This window comes from Sabethes cyaneus, chromosome 3 (genome assembly GCF_943734655.1).
Source record: "Sabethes cyaneus chromosome 3, idSabCyanKW18_F2, whole genome shotgun sequence".
Lineage (NCBI taxonomy): Eukaryota > Metazoa > Arthropoda > Insecta > Diptera > Culicidae > Sabethes > Sabethes cyaneus.
This window is the reverse complement of record NC_071355.1, coordinates 168,647,152-168,666,475: the sequence shown is the minus strand read 5'-3', so window position 1 is coordinate 168,666,475 and position 19,324 is coordinate 168,647,152. Positions and strand designations below refer to the sequence as shown.

Genomic DNA, 19,324 nt, shown 5'->3' with positions numbered 1-19,324 from the left:
TACGCATGACAATGACAAATAATCGTTAGAACTCGAAATCCAATCGAAACTAATACTTCTCAAAAGAAATAATGAAAGCAGTTCGCCGCATTTGAATAAAACTCTGCTATACGAAACAAGAAACCAATCCGGGATGGAGGTTTTATGGTGGTTTATAAATTATTCATAACATAGGCGGTTCTCCGAGCATGGGCTTTCGTGGAACCAAGAGGGCGAAGCATAGTTACTACTGTTCTCTTTCCGCCATTACGGCGTGACCGGAATCTCTACAGCAAAGTATGCAGGTGCTGCACGTTGGGGGGAAAATGGTTCGTTTCTAATAAGGCATTTTTTCGCTGAATTTTTATCGTAATCTGTTGATCCAACCAGTTTGTCTTGCTCTGACCATACCGAGCATCGTATGGAATTGGCCGACCCTAGTCCCCAACAATCTTAGATAACTTTTCTTACGCTAGCAACTAGTTGTCAAGTCCACTCGGGGCTTCACACTCGTTGGTATTTTGCAATTTTAGATGCTAAAATTTTGAATCAATCCGCCACATCACATTGCGCTTAACGAGGCCGGCGGGCCTTGCGAGCCATGAGTCTGACTCAGGTGCTGTGACGTTGGAACTCCGAGGTGTGGATGCAGCGCATGATGGTGCGCCGCATGCAGTCCCATCGAACCCATACCCATGCTCATCGCACTCATCTGGTGTAGGTGGGATAGATGTAGACCCGGTTCCAGTTTCGGTTTCGTATCGACCAGCAGGCTCATCGATTGCGGTCCGTTATGCTGCGAGTGAGCGACCATAAGCTGTTGACCGGTTAGGCTGACCGGACCGTTTTCGGCCTTCTTTTTCTGCTTGCGATCCTTGGCGCGACGGTTCTGGAACCAGATTTTCACCTGCCGCTCGGATAGCTGCAGAGTCTGAGCCAGTTCCGTTTTTCGTCGGATGGTGATGTATCGGGTATAGTGGAACTCTTTCTCCAGCTCGAATCGCTGCTGGTCGGTGTACACGACCCGGTATTTGTCCTTTGTGCGGGTTTTCCCTGCAAAACGGGAAAACATAATCATGTTTAGTACACTAGGAACCACCACTGGTTTTATTTGGAAGAAAGTTTTAACGAGGACACGGTTTATAATCTTTACAAAATTATATGACAACGTCAAAAAAAATAATAATACTAATAATTATAGTAACCTTCCATAATATTAATTTGAATACTATCACAAGAAAAAATACGTGCAAAAATCAGTTCTTGGTTTGGACTCATGGAAAAACTCAAATTCATGGCGATAAACTTGAGATTTTCAGGGAACGATCCATAAAATCGTAAAAGAAAACTTTCGCCAAGAAATAACTTGTCACATACTTGTTCGAACCATTCATTCATTCTAAATTTCATTCTAAAATCATCTGTATCCTTCCAAAAAGGTATGTTGAAGTGAATCACTATTTATTTATCCGATTAAATTTATATTGATTTGAACCAAGAACTGATTTCGCTTACTAGGTTCGCCTAATAATGCTTTCAAATTTTGCAAAATATTGTTTAACAAAATATTGTAGTTCTCATTTACAACTACATGAAAAGAGTTTTCTTTCTTGTTCTACTCTCCATTCTTCATTGTTTGTGTTTGTATTTGTTTGGCTCTCTCTACAAAATAAAAAAAACACAATTTTAGCAGGATGTGTGTGATATGTTTACAGATAACAAAAATAGTTAGAGATAAAAATACTTCATTTATTTTTTATACTTTTTTATGTGAGTATATTATCTGAATTTTACAAATTGCCGCAAATCCGGACTATTATATTAGTGGATTGCATTCACGTTAGAATCTTTGGAGGTAATTGACATCAATGCTAAATAAAGCTCATTTTTAGGTTATTCGATGCAAAAAGAATCATCATAGACAATAGCATCATAGAGAAAATTGAGCCGATCCACTTAACACCGATTCACGGCCTAATACTTTTTACTTCAGCTGTCCTAAAATCGTTGAATTTTAGGACAAATAATACTGGCTAAATCTAAATCTATTAAAACTATATCATTGTTACATTGCACCTTGTTGATTCTTGCTACAGCTACTTCTATTATTACTAATTTTATATTTTTGCAATTTTAACGATTGCTCTAGGTGATAAATTTTCAAATATTTAAAAATATAATATTCATTCAATAAAATGTCACTACAGATAGTCATTTGGCATTGATGGCAAAATTTGTGAGATAAATAAGTGTTATCCCCTCTGCGAAAGGGATGCAGCGCATCGAATTTAAATAACACTCCACCGAATGGAACAAGAAACCAATCTGGGATGGAGGTTTCGCGGCGGCTTATGAATTATTCATAACATAGGCGGTTCCCTGTGCATGGCGAGAGGGCGAACTTCGATTTCACTTCGCCTTTAAAGCGTGGCCGCATTTTGTCCGTGTACCGTGCGTTGGGGAAAAAATGGTCGACTGGTTTCGTTTTTTATAAGGCACATTTTTATCCGAATTTTTATATCAGTTTGTCGTGCTTTCTCCAATAAACGCACTAGCCGCCACAACGCATCTCAGATTACTTTCTTTTTGTCATCCAAATCGATGCATTACATTACCCTCATCGAAGCAGGCGGAACTTGCGTGTCTGGGGTCTGACCCGGGTGCTGCGACACTGGAAGTCCGAAATGTGGATGCAGTGCATGAGACGTCGGATGTAACCCAATGGACCCCATGCTCAGGCTCATCGCACTCATCTGCTGCAGGTGGGATAGGTGTAAACCTGGTTCGAGTTTAGGGTTCGACTCCATCAGCAAGTTCGACACCGGTTGGGATCTGTTATGCTGCGAATGGGCGACCATCAACTGTTGTCCAGCGTTCAAGTTGGTCGGACCATTTTCGACTTTTTTCTTCTGTTTGCGATCCTTTGCGCGACGATTTTGAAACCAAATTTTTACCTGCCTGTCGGAAAGCTGTAGAGCTTGTGCGAGTTCCGATTTCCGTCCGAGTTTGATGTATTTGTTGGAATAAAACTCCTTCTCCAGCTCCAAACGCTGCTGGTCGGTATAGACGACACGGTACTTGTCCTTTGTACGAGTCTTCCCTGTAAAACGTAAAAATGTAATCACATAAAATATACTAAAATCAGCTAGTTTTATCTACTTTTTTTTGTTGGACATTAGTTTAATCTGCTACATTCATATATGAAAAAATACTCATTAAAAATTATTTCTACTTGATTGCTGCGCTAACTCGCGAGATAAATCTATCGAAGTCTTCGAAATAGTCCTCATATATTTTATGATATTCTCCTTAAATCCAAATTTGCATTTTTGAATTACGCGTATCTAGAATTGTTCGTGTCTAAATTTTTTTTTAATTTGCCAAAATTCTATTGAAAAATCGTCTAAGGAATTGATTATTTGTTAAACTGAATCTTGTATCTTCTTCAACTCATTTTACTTAAATGATGTTTGACTCATTCATGTTCAGTTTTGTGATAATTGACTCAATTTCATCATCATTTGGTTCTAGCGCTTAAACTATTTCGTCAACAAATTCTCTATTTATTCTTGTTACTTTGCTATTTTTGGACAGTGACCACTATCTCAGTATTTTTGAATATTATTCGATTATTGTTTCTATGGTGAATAAAAAATCAATTCATATTGTAAGAACAAAGGAATTTTTCCATTTAATTCTACCTACACAACAAATTCGTAAAATATTCACACGCGTGTGATTTATATACAAAATATTTACTTTAAAGTAAATTGTGAAAACAAAATATTAACTTCAAAATAGATTGTAAAAAGCAAATTGACGCGTGCAAAATACTTAGCAAATATGTATTTCGGTTGCTATTTACAGTTTTCCTCAGGTCTTCAGAATTAAACGGAAAAAAATCCTTTGTTCTTACATTTTGAGTTCTACTGAGAGTCTCCAACAATATTTTTTTTGAGTATTTGTCAATTCATATTGTACAAGTTGTGCTCATTTTTATTTTCATCACCAATATGATACGTTGCTAGCGAACTTGGCAGTAGAGAGTATTTATTACGAGATCACATTTGATACAGTTTGGTAAAAAATATTGAAAAACAATACAAGTTATAGCTGTTTTAGTGATTTTTGCGGTGCTAAAACTGATCTAGACCTTGAAAGGCCTAAAGGAAGAATATGGTCTAAAGGGTAAAAATTTAGTTATTTTTAATTGAAGCAACAGCGTAACTTATATATTTAATATAAATTAGATAACATCATTCAAATTTTTGTTTATACCAATATATGGGCCAATGACAGAGATTTATTCGAAGGCGTCTTCCAAAACAGATTGGTTGCGGTGATCATCATCACTCAAGAACGGATAATCTGAAATCAATAATTGAAATGCATTTGGTTAGAAGAATAATTTAGCTGGACCGCAACGGGTTTACCTCTCTTTTCCTAGTTTTACAAAATCACCAAAATGTTATTAGAAAATTTATTATTTTGTAACTTGTAGAAATGAAGAAAAAGCATTAAGGTCTAGCATTTTATGTGTTAAACCTAAGATGGTTCGATCACTTAGACTCACTAGTATTCATTTAACAATACCATATCAGCCAAGCAAAATTTGAAAAAGTTGTATATGGGATATTTGTGGAACTAATGGTTATACCTATCTATTAATTATTATATGCTACCACATTAGTAGAAAAGTGAACGATCATTTCAGCAAAGTTTAAACGAAATGACAGCCACTTTATTCAGTAAAGTTCTAAATAATAACTAGTGCTACAAATGTGCCATCCATAATTCAAATTTTGCTTGGCTGAGACGGTACTATCAAATGAATCAAAATTGTTGGTTTGTTTATTAATCTTCGACATATGAATATCGCACAGACATATTACTTATTACCTAACTAACTCTTAGTCCTAACTAAAAACACACTTTGTCATACCGAAATCAAACATATGATCAACTTCGTTGAAACGGTTGCAACACATTGCTAAGGGGTTGTTCATTCCGTAGGTGGTTCGGTGTGTCGATCTTCGGAAGAACTCATATTGACGCATCATTCGGGTCGGGATGTTGAATCCCAGTTTTCGCAGTATTTCGGGGCAGTCTGTGAAATTGAGTCAAAGTGATCGAGCCATCTCTCAGTTAAGGGGGCATAGTACTTTTTACACCACATTTTTTGCCTTATTTCAAATATTTTTTTCTCGATAACACGAAAAGCGAATCGTTTTGGGTTTTTTGCATTCTAAACATTGCACTTTATACTAATAGTTACAATTTTGTTTGCATATGTAAACCTCTTCCCCTCTCCCCTACGGCTCCTTGAACATGATCATTCGAAAAAAATATGATTTGCGGTACCATGGATTGGCGCTGGGCGGCTTATCCGAATTGAAAAATTCCAAAACGACATGAAAGTATATTAAATTATCTCGTGTTTGACCCATTCTTTTTTTTTAAATTCGAACGCATAACAAAATGGCGGACATTCAAACATAAAAGTAAGGTTTGTAGTCGAAAAAATTAACTTTAAACATTTCTAAAAAATACAAAAATTGTAATATCGAAAAAAGGATGGGTCAAACACTACATAATTTTGTTGGCTTTAAAACAAAAAAGAATCATGAGAATTTCTTGAGCCGTTCTTCAGATATTTATGGTACCGACTTTCAAAACCTGGTTTCGAGAAAAACGACGTTGAAGTTTTTATTCGCTGTGTAATCGCTCCAGACATGCGCGGTACAAATAGCTGTAACTTTGTCAATTTTTGAAATTCATCGAAATGACTTGAAACACATATGGTCAAAATGTTAATCTTTCGAAATAATCAATAAAAAAATTTTCGATTTTTTAAAATTGAAAAAGTACTATGCCCCCTTAATCAACTCCCGATCACGACAACTTAACAAAATCATAAACAACAGAGTATGCTACCAATAGCCTATTTTGTTATCAACTTTTTTAACAATGGTTATTATAAATTAGATAATTTATTACAATCTGCAGTGGCGGACTGAAAGGGGATACCTCCGTAGCTGCTCATAACAGTGGCATAACGACAATGGAATGACTCCTATGCAGGCTTCTCTTTGCTCATGTTTTAAGCAAAGAGACAGACATTTGCTTCTCGCAGCGACTCAGTACTTTCAATTTTCTGTGCAACCCCATGCTCAAAAGCAACAAAAAGGGTGACGTGTGACCTTTTTTGTCGGAAGATTAGGACTACTGCGACCATTATTTTGTTAACCTATTTTCAAGAAGCATAATCCGACCAATTCCTTGGGCTAAGGTATAAAAAAGTAATCACTTAGTTATTTAGTGCACAAGGTATTTAGCGTGCCGCACGTCTCCGCACTATTAGTTTTGTTCTATTACAGTGCTGTGTCTTAGACTCCTTTTTGAAAACCTAGAAGATTTGGTCATTTTGGAATAAAAATGGTTTCTGCCAGTTCTTACTCCTATTAAGTACAAATCAAGTATTCAAGATCATGTAATTTACACGGACTTAAAAGCTGCTTTTGATCAAATTGACCATGCAATGAAAACTTACCCAGCTCAGTACATTTTAACAGTTGATAAAATGGCTAATCACGTACTTGAGAGGAAAAATACTGCGTGTGAAGCTGTGTTTCTGCTCAATTTACGAACATTTCTAGAGTTCAGCAAGGTAGCAATATAGGGTCGCTGTTTGTCTCGGTACTTTTTAAACAAGTCACTTTCCTGTTGGCTATTCAACGCAGACTAGTTTATGCTGATAGTCTGAAACTATTTCTGGTAATTGAAAAAGTTATTGATTGTCACCGCTTGCAAGCTCTACTCGATATTTGTTGTTTAACGGGAAACTAGCAGTCATTAACTTTTCGTCGGAGAGCCCAATTTCGGAAGCAGTTTTTGGGCCTAAGAAGAGGGAGCCGGGAGAGCCGGGATGGCTCTTGCCGTATCAATAATTCTGCTCCACTGTTCTCGATCCTGAGCTATTCATCGCCAATTCATTGAGCGTCTCGACACACGCAAGTCGGCTTCAACCTGGTTGAGTCTTTCAGCACGTTCAGCCCCTCTGGGGTTCTTGACGAGAACGGATTTCGCTGCACAGTCGTCCGGCATCTTTGCGACGTGACCGGCCCACCGTAGTCTCCCAAATTTCGTCAGGTGGAACGATGGAAATCTCTTCGACTAGTGCCTGAACTCGTGGTTCATACGCCTACGCCACTCTCCGCACTCTGTTTGTACCTTGCCAAAAATAGTCCGCAACAGCTTTCGTTCAAATACAGCAAGTGCACGCTAGTCTTCCGTGAGTAAACTTACTGTCGTAAGTCCGTAGAGGACTACCGGTCTGATTAGCGTTTTGTACATCATCAGCTTTGTGAGGCGGTGTATGCTCCTTGATCGAAGCGTCTGCCGGAGGAAAAAGTAGGCTCGACTTCCAGATTGAAGGCGTCGTTAAATTCCCTTACACGTATTATTGTCGGCGGTGACCAGAGATCTCAAATACACGAACTCATCAACCACTTCCAGTTCTGCGTCGTTAATACTCACTGTCCGTGGGAGGCAAACGTTGTTTTCTCTGGAGCTGCTTCCTACCTTATAATTGGTTTTCGACGCATTGGTTTGTGACGCAATCGTCCTAGCCTCCGATTTTAGTGTGGCGTAGATTGCTTTCGCCGTCTGCGAAGGCGAGGTGTTGGCTACTATTGCTGAAGATCGTACATCTTGTTTCGATGCCCGCTCACTGGATCACACCTTCAATCCTCTGCACGATTCGAAAGGACACTCTGGGGCACTCTCCTGAAACGCGCTTATAGCACATCACTCGCTCTAGGGCAGCTTTGATCAGACGCGTCAGTTTGTCCGGAAAACCGTACTGTTCGCGTCCGACTGTATTGTATGCTGCCTTGAAATCCACGAAAATATGATGCGTGGGCACGTTGTACTCTCGACGTATCTGGAGGATTTGTCGGAAAGTAATAATTTGATCTGTAGTAGCACGAGCCCACTTAAAACCCGCCTGATACTGCCTTACAAATTATCTTGCTATTGGGGATAGACGACGCAAAAACCCCAGCGCGTAATGCCGAGTTAATTACAGCAATTAAGCCGAACGCCCTTTTGGTAGATAATGATGATGTACTGTGATTTATGTATTTTAGACAGACGTTACGCGCACCCTATTTTGGACATTTACGGTAAAATCAAATAGAAATGTTCAAAATAGTGTACGCGTAACACCTGTCCAAAATGCATAAATCACGCTAGATTATACAGTAGTTTTCGATATCTAGGGTAACCAACCTATTGTGGAACCCATCAGCTGCTGTACATAATTTGGACACTTCCATTTCATTTTGCTGTAAATGTCCGTGTTTTGTACAGTTGCTAACGGGGTCCAAAATACGTTGGTTACCCTATTTATGGTGGCTTCCAAAAACCGCTTAAAAGTGATGTGTTGATGGCTTTGTTGTTCTCCTCTTAAAGAACATATTTCACGGACTTTATTTGCTGAACCTATTTTAAATTGACTAAGAGCAATAATAGAAGAAACCCAAGTAACAATGCGAGTTTTATTGCACTCTTATAGTGGTTTCATGACTTTTTTTGGTCATAAAAACCATCATAAGAGTGTGATAAAACTCAATTTATTGCTTGAGTAGTATCTGCAGATATTGTCGCAAATTTGCTCCAATACGTTAATTGTTTTCCGAGAAAAAGGTACATAAAATTTGAAAGTCGTGTTTTTACAAGAGTTTGTTCCGTGAGGTACCGTCAAACGGGGTAACTTGCAACAGTTCTCAACTATGAGTGCTAGTGAAAACTTATCTGTAGTACATTTGAGGACAATTAATTAATACAAAGTTATTAGGTCTACCATAGAACAATTTCACATATTGAGAAAAAATATGCGATCAATATTGGCTGTTGTAGAATTTTTTAACTAATTTGTTACTAGTAACCCCTAAACGGGGTAACTTACAACAAACAATATTTTTTGGAAATTGGACGAATTTAAAGATTTGTATGAGTTTCTTTTGACTTGAATATGCAAATGATAATCCGACTTGAGATTTTTAATTGCATTTGCTATAAATATACGCATAAATGTCCTATGTCACGTTGGTGAAAAAAAATATGAGCCCCGTAACGGAAATTACAGAAATAACGTTTTATATCATTCATGCAATTAATATTCCTTGTCTGGATCCGATAGAGCTGCCTTCTTTAAGGACCATTCACATATTACGTAACGCACTTAAGGAAACGAGAGTTGTGTAACAACGCATTACACGTCGTATATCAACTATGCAAAATCGCGTCATGAAGTGAAGCGGGAGAGGTAAAAATCATCGATATCTCGGTTACGTAATATATGAATGTTCATTACGTTACGAGTGATCGTAATTAGACACTATCATATTGCTGGTCGATTCTCTCAGTAAGGTTATTTTCGTTTTGGCCTCTTCTATTGCCATTTTCAGTATATCCAGAGAAAAACTGGCATATTTCCGACTTATCGAAAGTATCTTACACTCTTTAGGCATGCTTTAGTATTGTTTGATGCAAAATTAAATGATAACGTGCCTCTCCAAGGTAACGGAACACAGCTTTTTATATCTACCAGCTGTTGCAAGTTACCCCGTTTAAGTACTTGTTTTACGAATAACGTGGTAACAAGTAAGATAAACAAAACTAGTCATCAAAAATCAATTATTTTGTTACCTTATTATTTATTTTACTATAAATAATGTATGTTAGGCTTCTTTTATTTGAAGTGCCTGTGCGCGACACAAACGTTTTACTGACGAAAAATTGACGATGAACTTGACACCAACTTGTGGGATTTTTTAAAAATCACCAAAACAGCAGATCATCAACATAACAGTATTTAAGGTTTCTTTGAACTGTTAACAACAAGATTCAGTGACTGATATAGATTACAACTTGAAGTAACAGATCAAAAAGTATAGTAAATTGAATCGATATTGCGTTGTTGCATGTTACCCCGCTGTTGCAAGTTACCCCGTTTGACGGTACTGAAATACTTATGTGTATGATGGCTTTTAATCCACTTCCCGTGGTCGGATCATTACAAAATAAGTATCAAAATAAGCGAAAAGTCGATAGAATCGAAATCTGAAATAAAAAATCGTGGTTTTCGTATATTTTACTCGTTTTCGTCGTCCTAATTAATAGGGACCTATATTTTAGTCGTGACGCTTGGGAATTGGCGACGTGTAGTCCGTCGACCAAGTGAAGTGGATACAAGTTCTTGATATAGCAGGAGCAGAGGTTGGAAAACTCGCAAAATGAATAGATACGCCGAGCATCGGCAAACGGTTTTTATCATGATAAAACAGCTACGCGAACGGTTCAATTCGCCTATAATAATGAGCAACATACACTCACGCTTTGTAGCATCGCTGAATATACGAATATCGTGAGCAACGCAAAAGTGCGAAAAGTGCGAAAAGACCGTCTTCTGCTGCGTGTAAAGCCACTATCACTACTTTAAACTATTCGCTTTTCGTGGTAATATTATTTTGAATACTTTCCGGCGTCCCCGGGCATTCTATATCCGATAAATCGAACACACTCAATGTTCAATATTCAATTTTTGAACGAATTCTGATGTTCACATTGAGGTTCTGTTCGTGATAAAATTCAAAGCTGATGCGTGCATTATCGGCGAGGCAGGCGAATAGTGTATGTTCATGAGGCATGTTCATCGATTCAAATGATCACTTTTTCGCGAATTCTCCAACCACTGAGCAGGAGCTATCGCGGTTCTAAGCAGCGACTGGCAGATGAAGTACAAGAAGGTTTACGTCAATCTCCGCAAGTTTACAATATTACTTGGGGGTATCTAAGGGTGACAAAGAGTTAGCACGAGTTAGCACTAATTTCGACAAGTTTAACAAAAAGACATTTTCGAATTGATTACCTATATCTGTAAACTAACTGAAAATCATCACTTCTTATGCTTCATGTACACCTATGAAAACCAATGGAAAATCGTAGTTGATAACAATTCACTACAATCGAATCGTCGTCCGGCCCGAAGAATAGTACCGTCAAAATAAAACATGTGTTCGCTGGATTATTTGTTTTTGTAATATATTTACACGACTTATACAAACAAACGACGAAAATGAGTGCAGATGTGGAGATTTGTAACACCCACTTTGGAAAACACAGCACACTTACGAAATTCATCTAGGAAAAAAATCAGTCAAATATTTATTTACATCATCATTCGTAGATTTTTTTCCTGTGTAGTTCCTTCGAAAGAGAACATCCATCGCAATCTCTCATGCATGCAATACGTACGGTTAAAAACGACACCTCACGGTTTACGTTTTTTTTCCATGATAAGAAAGAACCTAGTTTTATTTGAACAACGCGAACTGATTACAGCCTTTTAGGGCATGCAGGCGAAGAAAACAAAAACCACCGTGTGGCCAGCCTCGAAACGCATTGGCGTAGTTACCTACCTACTACTAGAAAGCAAAAACAGGTGAGGGACTCACCATTTCGTGTAATAATGTTTAAGCTTATATGGCAAACCCAACATTGACAGAGGGCATCAAAAAACTACCGCGCGCGTCAAAGGCGCACACGGTGACGAACACTCGCAGTCGCGACACGGCTACGCTGGGCTGGAACTCAGTTTTATAGCGCCTCAGACGGGTCTTCGAGTTGAGACTGGGCTAAACCTGCGGGTTATCTATCCCTGAACTTTGCAGCAGTTTACTCCGGAATATTTATACCAGTTAAATATTTGCGCTGGTGTTATGGTCGTATATGTTTTTATTTCATTCGGAACCCGATTAGACGGCTTTCAACTCTAGCGTTGTTCCAGTCAGTACAGAAGGCCCGCAACCAGGTACCTACTACATGAAAACACGGTGTAAACATACGTGCTGAACAAGATACTTGAACAAGTAGCCTGCCGTGGCACTCCGTGGACGGGTGGCATAAGGTTGAACGTGTCCACGTGATTCTCGTTCAACGCGATAGTGACCAGCGAATTTAGTGGACGATTGGAATTGGTTGAGTATTCCGCCTGATTTGTCTAACAGAAATTCATGGACAAAGTTATTTGGGAATCTGAAAATTTTTTATGTGTCTCAAAACCTTATATAAGAAGTAATAGAAAATCCTTTTTTTAGGAATTGGAGATTTATATTCTAAGAAAAAACTTTTTGTGACATTTTCTTAAGCTCACCCCGATTCTGACGTATCGGAGTGAGCTTAAGGCCTAACCTAACTTTTCGTTTTTTCATTCAAATGTCAACGTTTGAACCCCGCTCAAAAACTCGTATGTCAATCAATCTGAAGGAAACGATAAGTGATACCATGATTCCGGGACAATCTATTACATTACGGTGAGGAAAAGTACACCCGCCAAAGTTGTACTCCCGTTTTCGGGTGTCAAACGTTTGGAACCGAGGGCTAGCCTAGCAACCATCAAACGGTGCCGCCCGAAGGCCGTTAATCCAGATATGTACGCTATAACCCTTTTTATTTGATTTTTCATTTCACTTCGCCGAACTGAGCGTTACACATGCAGGCACACGTACACAACCTAGACTGTAGGCAACCGACTAGATAAACTTTATCAGTTGGGTAATGGTCGTCTATAATGATATATTTGTACATATATTGTTGCGATTGTATCGCGAGTTGTTGCTTGGCAGTTATAACTAAATATATCGCTGCCGAGGTTCGCTGGGTGTCATCGCTAGAAATCGAATCATGGCCGAAGGCGCCATCTAATTAATTAACGAGGATGAACTTTACGGCTCAATCGGGTCGTAACTTCACGGACCAAGTAACGCCAAATTAATGTGGGTATCGCCTAATGGCCGCCAATAAAATCGAAACCGATTTTTATTGGCAGCTCCAAATTTACGGCTTGCGCATCGCATTCCAGCCGAGTATTCGCTGATCTGATCACATTAGTCTTTGATAATTTTTTCCCCTGTTGGAGCAATTTCAACAACATAAACACGAAACCCTCATCTCGGTCGAAGATAAGCTCGCGCGCTATCTTTCGACACTCGGTTTTATTTGCCCGAAACACTCCGTTCGTGGGATGATAAGGGATTATCACATTTGGAACGATCTTCACGGCTGTCACTCAAGCAGGAACTCTCGTCCAGCAGCGTACCGTTTGCATTGCGTGGCTGGTCCAACCGATACGGTCGGTATACGATAGTCGCAATTGGTGGGGCTTTCATACGCACAAGTACATACATACGTACAGACACACCTACAGACAGCGGTGTGAAGCTTGACGGAAACAAATCTGCGCAGCACCTGGATTATGGAGGATTACTTTTTTAATTACCGGGTGATTATTGCTTGACTTATGACATCATAATTCATACAAGTAGTACTTGTAATAAATGGTAGAGCTGAATGAAATGCATGTAGTTGCATTTACGTATGCAATGGGAATGCCGAAATTGGGATTAAAGATTACTCATCATCTCCGGTACAGCAAGCAAGCTAAGGAATTGTTTCGGATGTTAGTCTTTTGACAGAGATTGATGCAGAGTCCAAAACCATACGTTAATCTATTTGTGTGTGAATTCCGTAAAAAAACTCATCGATGTCAACAGTGTAAAGATGTAAGCTGAGAGTAACAAGAGAGAAGACAAGACGCTTATTGGTTAATGATAATGTGGTACATTTGAACATGTATTTGAAATAGATTATAAATTATAGTAAAATGCGATAAACTGCTTTCAGCGTGTAGCTGAAAACACAATAACGTGTCAAAATAATGGTGGATATAAAAATTGTACTAAGACATTTTCATAAGGTGCACCTGTGATGAGCAAATCATTGAGTATCGATGCTTGCAAAGCCATCATCAAAACTAAACAATACGGAAAAGCACCTACGCTGAAGTTAAGTGATTATTTTTATGCGAATTCCGGAATTTTCGCGGTTTTTACGCAGCTTCAATGCACATGGAACGTATCCTTCGCGTAAAAACCATCTCGAATGTACTGTACTGAATGTACGAAATTCAAAAGTGCTCCGATTTTGTTCAAAATTTATGTAATTGTTCCTTTTCAGTAAATATTAGATTCGTATATTTTTATTTAGTGCTTAGAACATCGGTGAACCTACATGATATTCCGTACATTTTCCTTAGAAAACTTGTGTCTGAAAATTTGGATCGAAATACGTTAAAGGGTAACACCGCCTGCACAACGAAGCGCTATTTATCTTGGAAAAGTAGAGATTTGGCAGAATGTCACTCACTAAATATAAGTGACCGACACGAAATAAAAAATAAATAAAAATACTCTAGGAGAGCGCTGGTAAACTGGGTTTCGTAGGGAATTACCAGGCGGGCTTCATGGGTGCTCGGGCAACTGCAGACCAGATTTTTACCATCCGTCAAATCTTACAGAAATGGTAGGACGTCAACGTGCCCACGCAACGCATCACATCTTTATTGATTTCAAAGCAGCATACGATACAGTCGCTCGAGACCAGCTATGGTAGATAATGCACGAACACGGTTTTCCGGATAAATTGACGCGACCGCTCATATCTACGTTGGACCGAGTGATGTGTTTGGCGTGGGACACAAATTACGTAACGCAAAAAATTTTTACCCCCTCCTTCCCCTATGTAACATTAAGTAAGGGCTTGGCATAACCCACTTATTAAATTACGTAACTTTAATCAAACCTTTCCCCCCGTCCTCAACATTGAATAACAATTGCATAAACCGTATATTTTTTATTAATTTTTAAGGAATTCAACAAAATCAGCAAGAGCTATATTAAAAACAACAATCAGACCAAATATGTGAAAAGAAGAGGTTCCAAGGCAACGAACGCGTGCCTCTCACGGGCGGTAACCGTTGACGGCGTCGAACTAGAAGTGGTAGGTGAGTTCGTGTATTTGGGATCGCTGATGACTACGGAAAACAACACTAGTAAGGAGGCCCAACGGCGCATTCAAGCAGGAAACCGAACCTGCTTTGCCCGTCGCAAAACACTACGATTAAGTAGCATACGACGGCGTACAAAGCTGATAAAATGTACAAAACTCTTATTAGACCGGTAGTTCTTTATGGAAGCCGTGACGTTGCTTACGGAGAACATTCGCGCTCTTGCCGTGTACGAGCGGAAGGTACTGCGGACGGTATTTGGCGGAGTATAAATTGAAAGTGGAGAGTGGCGGAGGTGTATGAATCACAAGCTACAGGCACTGCTTGAAGAGATTCCCATCTTGCAAAGGCTACGGTGGGCCGTACACGACGTAAGCATGCCAGACGACAGTGCGACGAAAACAGTTCTATTCAATACCCCACCGGCACCAGGAACAGGGGGACTCAACGTGCAAACTGGTTCGACCAGATCGAAAGTTAGCTGTCGCTTCTGGGTAGACTAGGATATTTGCGACGAGTGGCCTAAGATCGAATTGGTGGATAAAGATGACTGCTTGAAACAGCACGAACCACCCCGGCTGTAGGCTACTGACGACGACGACGGCACAAAGGGCCTCGGGAGGTCCTTCATGGTGTATGTTTGTAGCATCGTGTCACCCCACGACTTGAGTATTGGTACCGTAAATAGTTTCCAGCTATCTTACTGTCTACGTCGGCACAAACAAGGAGCAGGTAGCAATATTTTACCATGGACAAATAGGGATTGCTAGAACATTTTGACTCAATTTTGATTTATGTGACAGAACCGTCTAAGCCGGTTAGTGAGTGTTGTTGGTTTGTCTGTGATTATACTTAAATGCTTTAATTAGTTCAGCCGCCCAGTTAGCTTCAAGGCACAATGCTGGTCTAACAAAGCAGTCGTCGTTTGTTCGAATCTCGGCTTGGCGGTGCTGCTAGATAGAGTCAGAATGATTTTTGTACTAGTCCTGTAATTGTCCTGTAGTTTAACAGCCGGCTGCGAAGTCTGTCGATAAAGAGGGGTCAAGTTTTAGAAAGACGTTGAAGCCTTAAAGGCTTTGCTTTTTTGCTTTAATTAGTTCATTGTGTTCATTCCAGACAAGAGAAGTTTCAATGCAAGTTCGTTACGCTGTAAGATTGTTCGCATTTGAATAAGCAATGCATCGTGATTGTTATGAAAATTATTTCCAATTTAGCCTAAAAGAAGCGCAGTGCCAGCTTGTTATGCAGACATCACCTGAAAAGGAATGCGAGCTAACGCTCTCGAACGTTCGTATTAGTTCAGCTCTAAGCTACTATCAAAGAAAAATTTCCCCACAAATCTCCCCCTGAGATTAGCGGCTAGGATCGCCAAAAAACAACGGGTTCTCCTGTGCACCCTAGCCTAGCGGACAAGTTGAATCAGCCGACAAAGCCAGCCCAGAAATAGTCACAAAAAAGAGAATTACGCCGCCAAATGTTCCGAAACGTTTCGATTAAGTGAACCAATTGACAAATGGATTAGCGTGGTAAATACCTTCCGACAAACGAACGGGACGATCCGTTTGATCCCCAGTTCCCTGAGTCGCGAGCGTGTGGTCTACTCAGCGACCAAGCTGAGCGTGCTTATCTCAATCCAACATCAAACGAATTCACAATCCCCGAAATCACAATCCGGACGTCAGCGTACGTAACCACCAGCCGAACGTTTGTCAGTATTCAAATGTGTTGACCATAAACAGGAAGCTAACCTATGTGGGTACGTACCGTTAAAATCTTACTTGAAAAAAGCAGAAATAACCACCAGTAGACAAACAGCCAACGTAAGAAAGCCAATAGGTCAAATTAGTCGCTGCGTTATCTTTTCTGTGACATCTTCCCCAGAATGTGCCTACATGTATTGGTTCCATCGTTTCCCACCGTGTATGTGCCACCTCTCTCACATGGCCTGCAGCAGCAGTGCGCATCATAAATAATTTGCCGTAATCTAACGCCGTAAAAGGATTAATACTTTTATGATAATATCAATATAATAATGATATTGATTTTTATTTTGGTCGTATATATTCCGCCGCCAGCTTCAAACGTTGAGTGTGATTTGTTGAAACTACAATCATTGCCAATTCCATGTTTACACTCCCGGTATGTGGCAGACCGTTCGGCGCGTTCTGAAGGGTAACCTACTGTCACCTTAATAAAAGTATCAACCCTGTAACATAAGTGTCAAATTTATGCATGTAAAACTGACAGGAAACAATTTGCCATCCCGCCTCCCGTTGGCTTCTTATCATCACAACAACCCACATCCCATAATGAAGTTCAAATTTCGTCATACCGTCCCTGGAGTCCGCTTAAGGCTCGACTCACCAGTCTCCAGCCGGGTGAAAACATCCCTCCCCGGATCGGTTCGTTTTGTCACTTAATAAATATTCATCGTTGATTGTTCTGAGATTTGAGCTTTCATCTGTGCGCTTACCCAACTCCCCGGGCATCGGTTCTTCCGCAACGAATGCCAAGCAGCAGAAGACAAAGTGTGCGACCTTGTTTTTATCGACCGTGCCAAAAGACGGATGAACATCCTCGAGTCTTCACAGGTACCTACACAAACGATTACCCATTCCGAGCGGCGCGGTTTCCAGTAGCGCTAGACCGAAGGACGAAAATATTTTGACGTTCAGGGGTGTTTCCGTTGGTTGCGGTGAACAGCCACAAAACCGAAACGGCAGTCTTGAAGACACGGTTAGTTGAACGGCGATGGCAGCGAAGAAAATTTGGTAACTTCATCGCAAGTTGCGTAACAACCGGGCTGATTGTTGACTGACTGTAACGTACACAAGTACACAGCCACATGGAACGAAATAATGCGGTGAAAGATTTATGACTTTTGCTGTTGTGGGTTTTGGATTGTGGTGGCTTTTCTCATTCAGATGGTTTACGTGCCTTTTGCTTCAGTTGAGTGGAGAATTCAAAATTCAAACTAAAAAAAAATTTTGGTAAAAAAGGTATTGAATGGGGTTTTTGTAATAGGCATACAAAAAGTTTCTCTTTTCAGAGAGATTTTATCGCTTGTTGTGGACTTTTCTATTTAGTTGTAATGTTTTTGTATTTAGGTTTCACAGGCGTGTGTTATTTATAGTAAATAACAGATACCTTACAACTACAATTAGTAGTTTGTTAACCTAGGAAAAAGTGATGCCAAATGTTAAATAATTGAAATAAGCATTCAAACAAAGCGTCTGCAGGCGTGGCTCTTGGTGGCTTCGGTATGAACAAACGCGACGAAATTAGAACATGGAATGGATACTTGATACCTGGAACTGCAGATCGCTGAATTTCGTGAGTAGCGACATCTTGTGCTGCTGGATATTCAACTAAGAACTCCATCATCGCGATGTTATCAATGACCGATTGCAAAAGAAATCTACTTTCCTCAGTGGAGTTTGGTGCTTTGACCTTCGAAAACGGATGAAGCAGGATATGCTCGGTCATCAATGAGGCCTCAACCGTGCTGGTAACGGGTGGCAACTAAAATTTTGGAATAATTTATTTTTCGAGCTGTCAAAAACAGACAAAGGTACTTGAAGAAGATCTGATTTACCGAAAAAGTTAGGGAACATTTGAAAATCTTACGTCTATTATGCTTTCTATAAAAATGCTTCGACGCCCTGCCAGGTTCACCGGAATATTCGCTATGGTCGATCAAAAGATAGGCGTCGGCATGTTATTCAACTTTTTCGTGGCCTTGGCGATCAGGTGCTTTTCGTTTTCGCAACAATATTGTTAGAGTTAATGCTCCGTTTGAGTTTCGTCATAAAATTTACTATTGATTGCAGCCGCGGAACGTTGGGAGAGTTGATGATCGTCGGTACAAGCTTTATCTTCAGCGGGTGATCTCCTCTAGTCAGCGACCGGAACCAGGCTTCCGAACAATACTTTCGCCTTTCTCGCGAGAGAAGATGTTGCGAATGTATTCGGCGGATACGAAGTGCTTCACCATGTCTAACTTTGTCGCTACGGGGTGGAGCTGGCAGTACGAACAAAGCATCGAGCGTAGTTATTTGACCATTTTCACCATGGCTGCTGCATGCAAATCAACTGATAACGTGGATTTAAAAAGTGCCAAAATCAGTATAGTTATTAATGCATATGTTATTGCTAATGCTTAACTGAAATGCAGGCCCTTTTTGGCACCCGTAACAGCCCTTGACGGGGACCAGTCTGACCAACCGCACGCACGGCGCTGTGAAGTCCTTCTGTGTCAATAATGTGGCTGGTCTTACACTACTTTGCTTGCGACTAATTGTTGGGGATGTTAGGACATGGTGAATAGTCGAAGCGGCACCATTTTCACTTTTAAAATATTGTACCGTATACATTTTGCCGAGATCTTTGTGCAATTCATAGAAATGGACAACGCACTCGCGAAATGCTTTTCGTTTT

General features: G+C 39.9%; 1 protein-coding gene across 1 annotated transcript in view; it reads right to left on the bottom strand.

Annotated features, from left to right (window-relative positions):
* Positions 1 to 541: 541 nt before the first annotated feature.
* Positions 542 to 19,324, bottom strand: part of LOC128741464 (homeotic protein caudal) — a 39,160-nt gene continuing 20,377 nt past the window's right edge. Inside the window, exon 4 of the mRNA XM_053837300.1 lies at positions 542 to 1,032. Coding sequence (XP_053693275.1) covers positions 542 to 1,032 — 491 coding nt within the window. The remainder of the gene's footprint in view (positions 1,033 to 19,324) is intronic.